This window comes from Haplochromis burtoni, unplaced genomic scaffold, assembly GCF_018398535.1.
Source record: "Haplochromis burtoni strain Fernald_Lab_line unplaced genomic scaffold, NCSU_Asbu1 Contig_18, whole genome shotgun sequence".
Classification (NCBI taxonomy): Eukaryota; Metazoa; Chordata; class Actinopteri; order Cichliformes; family Cichlidae; genus Haplochromis; species Haplochromis burtoni.
The window spans coordinates 205,132-215,593 of NW_024582379.1; the positions used below are offsets into that span (position 1 = coordinate 205,132).

Genomic DNA, 10,462 nt, shown 5'->3' on the forward strand with positions numbered 1-10,462 from the left:
CGCAGGTGCCCTCCCAAGTTCAGTCAGCACCTTGCTGCAATCAGTGATGGCTGTGAAATCCTCTACTGTGTTCAGTCTGGACTGTTCACAGGTGGAGAGCTCAAACCAATTCGTCTGCCTCCATTCACCAAACCTCCACTTATCAGCATGCAAGCAACCAACACAGTGATGGTGATGACTGAAGGAGAAAACAGCTGGGTGAGAGTGGGCCAGACCAAAATGTGGAAACTTGCTGAACCAGAAGAAATCCAGGAAATTGTTCAAGGCCTTAACCCTGAACTCAGTCAAATGTCTAATGGAGAAAAGGCAGGTGTAGTTTTTGGTGTGATGGGTGTGATGCTGATGGTGGCCATAGTGGGAGTAGTCCTATTCAAGCGGAGGAGGAGGATGTCAGGGCTTAGAAGTAGAGGTTATGAGGAAATACGTGAAGAAGTTGAGAGGGAGTCACAGGAAGATGAGGCTCCTGAGCAGAACACAGCTTAGAAGTTTGATCACTCACATAGAGAAATGAAACCGGTGTGGCAGGTTTAGCTTTGAACTTCTCTTTTGATTGTCTCCACATTCATGCTTCCTACAGCACTGGAAAATATTTACATTTAAGAGCTTCTATTTTGAATCAGTCTTTGCATTACTTTTGTTTATTATGCTCCACATTTTGTACTTTAACCTGTAGACTATTAACATATATGCAGGGAGAAATGACTTTGTAGCAGTCTGCCTCTGAAATCACCAGATGGAGCCAAAAAGGGAAAGCAGGGGTGATTTTTATACTAAGGCCCAAGATGCATAAGATCATGCTGTAAAATTTTTTTTGTAAATATCTAAGCACTGTATGCATGACTTTGTTTGCAAATACTTTCAAGAAAACATGTATAATAGATAATCTGAGAAGGGTTTTCATTTTTTCCACAATATATTCTATTAAACAATCAAAGAAAAAGAGTTTTCTGTTTTGTGTAGTTTCTTGCACACCTTTTCTGTTATGTATCTTAAGCTGATTAAAATGAAAACTGTTTTTATTGTGCACATTACTAATATTATGCATTGTATGCTTCTAGCCCTGTAGAGGCTCAGAATGAAAGCGGCTATGAAAGTTTGTATTTCTTTTACATGACACCCCTTATGGCAGAGTTTTTAAAAACACTTACAATTACAATAAAATACAATCTGCGCCAAATTCAAGACTTTCTCTGTAAGTCGATAGCGGCACAGAGAAGATTGTGCTATGGAGATCACATCATCATCAGTCTTGATGCAGGATGTGTTTGATGGAGGAGGAAGTGGCTATCTTTGGTTTGTACTGTTTCTATCTTGATCTTAACTTCTACTTCCAAGCTCTACATATGTGAGGCTGACAAGAGACTGTCTTATGCATCTTTGCCAACAATGGTTTGTCAACCATGCAGTCTTATTTTTGGGTACTGTATATGTGGACAGATAGCTTTGTCACACCATCTTTGAAAGTACTAAGTGGTGCTTTTAAAACAGAAATCAGAGATTTCCAAACTCCACATTGAACCAATACTGCCCTCTTCAGGCCCAGCTGCAGAATTCCATGTTGATTATAAATAATTTTGTACAAATATTGAGAGGTTGCATGAAACTTTGTTTAAAACTAAATTAAATAAAACACACATAACCAGAGAGCGGGAAGTAACAATGTACAAATACATACTTTACTTAAGTACAATTATCAGGTATCTATAGTTTATTTGTTTACTTTATGTTAACTTTTTAATTTTACTCTCTACATTCTTTAAACAAATATCTGTAATTTCTACTTCTTGTGTTTTCAAAACAGGCTCGTTACTTTTGGTTTGACGCATTTGCGTTATTATTTCGTCACTGTGGGCCTTTAAACATCAAACTAATTTTCCTAAAAGTAACACATGAAACTCAATCCTGTTCCTGTATTAATCACCAGAGGATGTTGCATAAAAATAGATGAAAGAGGCAAAACTGAGTGCTATAGTCAGGGGTTTAAGTGGGGATGTTTGTCCTTTTTCCTTTTATTTATTTATTTTTTGTTGAACACCGGAACAACTGCAGGTGTCCATAAATTGCAGTACTTCAGTATCTTGCTAGCCATCAGCTCAACAAACATCAGTAAAGAAACAAACTGCTTGTATGCAGTTTGCACAGTGTGTTGCTAGCTAAAGGTCCAGCTGCTGTATTGCACAGGGAGATTAGTAACATATCTAATTACTAATTACTCTTTGCTGACTTTATAAACGCCCAATTAGGATAACCGCATAACGGCAATATGTCTGTGAAGGTTCTCAGTTATCCAGGTCATCGTAGTCTAAGGAGCTTGGAAAGAAAAGCGTCTGGACTTCTTTAAGTTGCTTGAAGACGTTTCACCTCTCATCTGAGAAGCTTCTTCAGTTCTAGGGTCAAATGGTGGAGAGTCCCAGATGGTTTGTATAGCATTCACACTCCACCTATAGAACATCTCCACACCCTGTTGCCAATGATGGGGATTCATTTAGCCTTCCATTAGGTGACGCATGAGTGTTCTGGCAAGTAGTGTGGACGTGGAACTTAAAAAAGTCTTATAATGTCAAAGTAAACCCAACAAGCTGCCTGTTGACTCCCTCAGCTCACTGACAAAGGGTCATCAGAGCTTTTAATCACCCGATGACACATATTGGTTAAACCATATCCATGCATGTAAAAGAACAAAAATACATGGATATTGCATTTCACTAAAAATGTCAGACTTGATGTTCAATCAGGATGACCTGCAGTAGCACTGTGAAACAGCCTGGAGTCATTTTTGACCAGGACATATCCTTTAGTGCACAAATTAATCAAATGTCATTCACATGTGAAGGCTGGATGACTGGGGGACCAAGGTAGCTCGATGATTAGCACTGTTGTCTCACAGCAAGAAGGTCCTAATGTCTAATCCATCATCTGGCCTTTCTCAGTGGAGTTTGATTGGAGTGGAGGTGATTTTAAACTGGCCAATGTGAGTGTAAGTGGTTGTCTGCCACTCTGTGTTAGCCCTGCAACAGATTGGCAACCTGTCCAGGTAATCTTGTATGCTTCACATTGTGAACCTCATTATACCAGTAAATAAACAGTGTTGCAAGTGAATGTGTGTCACTTTGGCAGTAGAGGGCAGCAGAGTGCCTTGGAACTCAGTTGTTCGCATAGCCGTCTGAAACTTGCCATTCTGGCGAACAGCAGCATGTTTCCTCAGCTTGTTATCTCTCCTGTTTTACAGGATTGTAATCTGTCTTCACATCCACTGTATTTGAGTATGTACTCTGAAAATGTGTTTTCTTATTTCCTCTTCCTTATTTATTGCACTTGTCACACTTATGTTTCAGATCATTAAACACATTTTACTATTAAAATTAATTTATTCAATTAAAGAAAAATTGAATAAATATAAAATGCTGTTTTTTTAAATTATACTTTTATTTATTGAGGGAAAATAAACTACCTGTCCCTATGTGAAAATATACAGCCCATTATGTCACCACCATGACAGTGAATAGAAGACTAATGATACTGACAGTCGTGCAATACCAAAAACAAGAACTACACAGCTAGTATACCACAAAGTGAAACAGGGGAACATCAAAACACGGGAGAAATGTAAACACTACGAGTATTAATTGAGTTACTGAGTTTGTGGAACACATCTAATTCTTTAAAACGTCAAGTTTCTGAGGCATGTCTCGTGGGATTCAGCACAACCAGCAGCCGGCAGTAAAAAGAATAACAAAACAAAAGGGAAAGGTGGAGTAAGGAAGGGGGTTGGTGTGTTAAATGGCAAACAGGAAATCAGGGGGGCAGCTGTGACAAGAAGAATTGTCCGTAGCTTCCATAAATGAATAAGCTAAACACTGGATTTTGCTACTAAATAAAGAAACTAAGGCATAACAATCTTGCAGCAGACAGGAGCTGTGGTTTCAAACAGTAGAACCTGGCTTCAATGCTAATACATGACCTGATGATGACTCTAGGCCAGAGATCAAAGTTCTTCTTCATGTCAAGCAGTTCACTCTCACCCTTGTGGGAGGTCAAAAAGTGGAAGATAGAAATGGAATGGAACCAGGCATAGATGTGTTATATCATTATCCACAAATGGAGAAAACTTGGAACAGTGATGATCCTTCCCAGGAGTGACTAGCCTTCCAAGAATGTTTCGAGAGCACATCAATGACTCATCCAGGAGGCCACAAAAGAACCCAGATAACATCTAAAGAACTGCAGGCCTCATTTGCCTCAGTTAAGACCAGTGTTTGTAAATCAACAATAACAAAGGAGAAAAAAACCACTGCTGACAAAAAAGAACAGAAAAGCTCGTCTCACATTTGGTGGTTACATACAGTTCAGTTATCCACGTGACAGAGAAGCGTATCTGAGCGAGTGTCTGTGTGTGTGTGTGTATGCGAGGGTGTGTGTTTGTGTGGCCCCTCGACATACCATACAAGGCATGACTTTAATCAACCTCTCCAGTCGCCCCCATACAGAGTGTGCCCTTTCACAAACTAACATGTGTACAAGCCATGAAGAAAGCAAAAGTGAACAGTCTTGTAACTTATAAAAACAGGAACTTTTGGTTTCTAAATGTGCAACAGAAAATTACAGCGAAGAGACAGCTTCTTTCATCTTATGCATGCAACAGAAGCTGCAAGAAACAATTTTAAAAGACTTAACTCTAACAAAATGTAAATAAAAACATAATGCAGTGATTTTCAATTGTCATAAACCCATATTTTCTTAACAGTGGAACATAAAAAACATCAAATGTTTAAAATGAGAAAATGTACCACCATTGGTGCCACTGTAGCAATGGTGGTACATTTGAATTTTTGATGTCAGCAATATGTCACAAAAAAAGCTGGAACAGGGCCATATTTACTACTGGGTAGTATCTTTTAACAGTCAGTAAATGTCTGGGAACTGAGGAGGCCAGTTGCTGGATTTTTGGTAGAGAACTGTTGTCCTATGTTTGTGGGGGATTCCAGCTGCTCAACACTCCTGTATATGTTCTCAGTTGGTGAAAGGTTCAACTCAGAGAAAGTTTATTCAGTTATTCTGTTTATTTGGGGGTGAGCACAATTACATTTCTGGGATTTTCTTACCTGGATGATTGACCATGCATTGAGACAAAAATCTCAACTTGTGAACCTTTGCCCATCTTTACTTCTGTGAAAGTCTGCCTCTTTTAAATCCTCTTTTTATACCGAAGTAAAATAATAACGGTGTTACAAAAGTATAAAAAAAGTAGAAAGTACAGATATGTGTCTGAAAATGTAAGCAGTAGGCCTAAAGCAAAAAGACTGCCAGAAAAATAAATGATTAAATAAATTAAGATACCTGAAAATTCTACGTAACTGCTGTTACTTCTCACCTCCGGTTAACTAAAGGCACCAGCACACCATTTGGGATGGTGCTGCCTAGTTTAACCCTTGATTTGACTTGTTGGTACCAGAAAAGTTGATATTGCTGTTGATATCACTGTCACGGGTTGCTCTGAGGATCCACTCGCAGGACTCCGGAGTTGTGTTTTAACAGAGACGGTTTATTTACAAGATCTTCACCAAGTGTATTAACAGACAGTGCGAGGATAGGGCTATATACAAGATGTGAGAGGCAGGGTTCCAGGGCTCCAGGGAAAACAAGGGAATCACACACGCGCTCACTCCAACCTCTCTCTCTCCACTAGTGACCAGTCACTCCTTCCACACTCCACACGGGGAAACATGGGGACAGGTCCAGGGAATCTAGAACACAGAGACACACGTTAACTTTCTGAGATGGAAGCATGCGAAACTTGGGCTTGACGTGTACTGACTAGAGTCTTCACAACAATCCAGCATTGAACAGCTGATCTCCTCCTTCTAATATACCAGCTGGTCTGATGAGGCCCAGGTGTGCATGATCCGGGAAGGCGTGGACCGAGGGCGTGAACCCGCCATGAGTTACTTTTAGAGAAAAAGAGTATTATTATAGAGTATTTTCACTCTTCAGCAGCCAGTGTTTTTGTTCTGGTTTTGTTCACCAACTTTCTTTGTGTTTTTCTGCTCAACCCGTTCCCCTCACCCACCCCAGCCACAGAAGGTTCTTGAAAGGAGGTTTTGCCATACAATCCTAGGCTTGACTGTTGGAGTCTCAAAAATTCCCTGGAACTTTCCAGTGACGCACACTCATGTGACTGTTCAGATGTTAAAAGATTGTTTTCATCTGCTCTTTTACATGAGGACGACAAAGACTCTACCTTAAGGTGTCTGTCTGTTAATATTTTTAAGATAAAGACTGTCTTACTGTACGGGCAGGTTCTCTGGAGTTAATTTTAGAACACTATACACTTTGAATATGCTTTGATTGAGAAACAGTCAAAGCATAAAAACAATAATAATCAAAAAATTATATAACATAAAACTGTGCAGGAACATATGCAAAAGTTTCAGGTGTACAAGAATGGTTTCTGGGGTAAAAAAAAAAACTATTGCAGAAATGGGAATGAACACAAAACTTCAACCTACAGATATTAGTTGAAAAAGATGTCTGTAATATGATACAGTAAGGCAAGTATATGATAAGAGTAGGAGGGACTTGGCTAAAGCTGTATATATGCAGTGGTGCTGGTGCTCAAGTTGACAGTCATCATGAAAGCTGCAGCAGCACCCCTGGTGATCTTTTTCTTTCATGTCTGCTCTTCAGTACCTGTAAGCCGTCCAACAAACTGGCTCAGACAATGCCATGCTTCTACCAACCTCTCCATCACAGCACTGGAGGTGCTGCCAGGTGGAGGATGGGACAACCTCCGGAACATGGACATGGGTCGAGTTATGAACCTCAGCTACTTCCAGTGCCAGACTACTGAGGATGGGCTCTACCTTACCCCAGATGAAGTTTTTGTTATCCCTCAAAAAGAGACAGGTGTGGAGACCAGCTCAGAGATCATCAGGTCCTGGCTTGAGCAGAAAAGCTCAATCTCTGAAAGCATTAATGCAGACATGTCCTTCCTCACGGTGCTCAATGGTAAATTTTCTAGTGAGAACAAGAGAATGAAAACCCATCAGGTCAGAGACTCATCAACCACAGCCAGAGTGCAGGTAAGTTTATCTTCAGATGTTTTAGTGTAAAATAAAACACAAGTGCCACAGTTTAATTCAATTCAATTCAATTTTATTTATATAGCGCCAAATCACAACAAAAGTCGCCTCAAGGCGCTTCATAAGTTGGGGTACTTCTTCATTAAAGCACTTTCAAACATTTTTTTTGCGTAAGAAGTACTCTGTCTTTAAAATTTAGTTGCTAAAATATGATAAATGGCATTACATATTTTTTCTTTATTAGTCTCTTTAAACCAATGAATGCTAAAAATATTTTTTGTGTTAGGAAGAAATAAATTATGACATTCAAGATTTATTCAAAAACACATGGCATATGGAAAATTAATTATATATTAATGATAAACAAATACTGCAGTTAGAAATAATAATATTGTAATCCTCTCTTTCAAAGGTTCGTAACTTCCTCTACACAGTTAAGGCTTATCCAGACTTCACTCTGGACACACGATTTGTTCAGCAAGTCAGAGACATCGCTGATGCAATTGAAAACAACCAGACGAAAAATGCAGACTATCTCTCAGAGATGATGGTGCTGGACTATGGGACTCATGTCATCACTAGTGTGGATGCTGGGGCGGCTTTGGTGCAGGAGGACTATCTCTGTTCCTCTTATGTGTCAGACAGCCAGTCACAAAGCTCTTCTGTTAAAGCACAGGCTGGATTAAACTTCTTTGATAAACTAAAGTTTGACATTAGCAGTCAAAGTGCCCAACAGAGCTCATCACTTCAAACATATCAATCCAATATTCAGTACTCCCTCATTCAAAGCCACGGAGGCACAACTTTCTATCCTGGCATCACTCTGCAGAAGTGGCAGGAAAGTACCAGAAACAACCTCGTTGCCATCGATCGCTCAGGATTTCCTCTGCACTATTTCATAAACACCAACACTCTCACTGATCTGCCACACCCTACGATTGGAAAAGTTGCTCTTAAAGTCAGACAGGCTGTAGAGCGCTACTACAAGATCAATACTCGCCCCGGATGTGTTGATGTCAACTCCAAGAACTTCAACTTCCAGGCTAACATGGATGATAATTCCTGTGAGGGTCCCGCTACAAACCTCAGTTTTGGTGGTGTCTACCAAGAGTGTGTTAAAATCAGCTCAGATGCAGATCCACTATGTGATGCCCTGGCCCAGAAAAACCCAGATACAGGTGACTTCTCCTGCCGTCCACCTTACTCACCAACTTTACTCAGATCAGAGGTGAGACTTCAGAGCTACTCCAAGTATGAATGTCACAAGGAAAGTCATTCCTGTTGGGGTTTTTTCACTTGTCACAAAACACGTTGTCAAGACAACAACTATGTTCGTTCTGCTCGCATCAACACCTACTGGTGCTCTATAAATGGACAGGCTCCAGAAAACTCAGGGTATCTGTTTGGAGGCATATACAGCCCCTCGCTCCTGAACCCTCTCACAAAAAGCAAAAGCTGTCCCCCAAATTTCATTCCAGTAAATTTTCTCAGATGGTGAGGTGATCTGTATGAGTAATGACTATGAGACAGGTACCAGATTCTCAGTACCATTCGGAGGTCTCTTCAGCTGTCAGTCAACCAACCCACTGGCAAGGAATCAACGCAGGTGCCCTCCCAAGTTCAGTCAGCACCTTGCTGCAATCAGTGATGGCTGTGAAATCCTCTACTGTGTTCAGTCTGGACTGTTCACAGGTGGGGAGCTGAATCCCATCGATCTGCCTCCATTCACCAAACCTCCACTTATCAGCATGCAAGCAACCAACACAGTGATGGTGATGACTGAAGGAGAAAAAAGCTGGGTGAGAGTGGGTCAGACCAAGACGTGGAAACTTGCCAAACCAGAAGAAATCGAGGAAATTGTTCGTGGCCTTAATCCTGAAGTCAATCAAATGTCTAATGGAAAAAAGGCAGGTGTAGCTTTTGGGGTGATGGGTATAATGCTGATTGTGGTCATAGTGGCAGTGGTCCTATTCAAGAGGAGGAGGATGTCAGGGTTCAGATCTAGAAGTTATGAGGAAATACGTGTTGAAGTAGAGAGGGATTCACAACAAGATGAGGCCTGAGAACAGAATATAGCTTAGAGAGTGGCCAACAAGATACACACATTAAACTGGTGCAAGGGAATCTGACATTAATTTCTCATCTTTGTTTGTCATTTTACTTGTGCTTCCAACATGACTGGAAATTGTTCACATTGGAGAGTTTCTATTTTAATTCAATCTTGTATTACTGTAGTATAGTAAACTTACAAACCTTACGCTAAAAAACTGTAGATAGAGAGTAGCAGTCTTGCTCTGAAATCACCATATGAAGCCATTAAACAGAAAGAAGAGGTAATTTTCAGACTACATCGTGAATCAATACTGCTCTCTTGAGGACAAGAAGCACAATACTGTATATATTTTAGTACATAAACATAAACCACGTGTATGAAGTGCTTTTAGTAAACCAAGTATAATCGATACTGGAAGAAGATTTATATATATATTTTTTAAAAGTATAGCATAAGACAAAGACGACTTTTGTCTTTTGTCTATTTTTTTGAATACTTTGTAGATAGTACTTTAGTTTCCTGCTAAGTAATAATGTGGTCATAAGGTTGAAATAAGAAGGTAATAGTGGAAAAATAAGTTATTATTACTTAATTACCAAAGCAATATGCAACTAATAACCAAGTAATATGTCTTAAAAAATGGCTATACCTGAATAATATTAAGCTGAAATATATGTAAAAGACTAAGAGGCCAGAATCTGGGGCTAATAATGTGGAAGCAAACATATGCTTATGAGGCAAAATTAGTCAGTAATATATAAGTAACCATGTGATCACCTGCTGGCAATAACATAGTAAGATCTGTGTATATAGTTACTTTAAAGTAATGCCATAATAACAAGGTAATGTTGGTTGATGTTTTAACATATTAGGATACTAATACCATATCAGGATGATTTAATCAATGTTACCTTTTATCCCCTGCATTCTGCTTTATTTGAAGGTAACAATGTCTTGTTCTTTTCTAATTTTCATGTAAATTCCTACTTTTAACAACCACAAATATGGGACTGAAAAGGGAATTATTTTATGCATTTGTGCAATAATAAAACAACAGTGTTGCTCCACCAGTCCACCTGTCTATATTTTAAGCTATCATACTGCAGACACAGACACAAAGCTTTGTGACACACTAACTTTGAATTCACCAAGTGGTTACTTTTGAACAGAAATCAGATTAAAGTCTTGAACTCTTTTAGTGAGTGCACATTACTAATGTTATGGTGGTATGTTTTTAGTCACATACACTCCCTGAACACCAGAACACCTTCTCAAAGGTTTTCTGCACACATTATATCAGACTTTCAAAAAAAGAACACAAAAAATGAAA

The 10,462-nt window shown here is 39.4% G+C and overlaps 2 protein-coding genes across 2 annotated transcripts in view; both read left to right on the forward strand.

The window, feature by feature from the left end:
- The window catches only part of LOC102296840 (macrophage-expressed gene 1 protein), a 5,896-nt gene extending 4,954 nt beyond the window's left edge, over positions 1-942 (forward strand). The window contains exon 3 of the mRNA XM_005916363.3: positions 6-942. Coding sequence (XP_005916425.1) covers positions 6-483 — 478 coding nt within the window. The 3' untranslated portion in view covers positions 484-942. The remainder of the gene's footprint in view (positions 1-5) is intronic.
- A 5,660-nt stretch (positions 943-6,602) lies between these two features.
- LOC102297140 (macrophage-expressed gene 1 protein-like) lies at positions 6,603-9,281 on the forward strand. Its single transcript, XM_042218328.1, is given in 3 exon segments — positions 6,603-7,079; positions 7,492-8,567; positions 8,569-9,281. Coding segments are annotated over 3 exon segments (2,100 nt in total). The 5' UTR covers positions 6,603-6,629; the 3' UTR covers positions 9,143-9,281.
- The last annotated feature ends 1,181 nt before the right edge of the window (positions 9,282-10,462 follow it).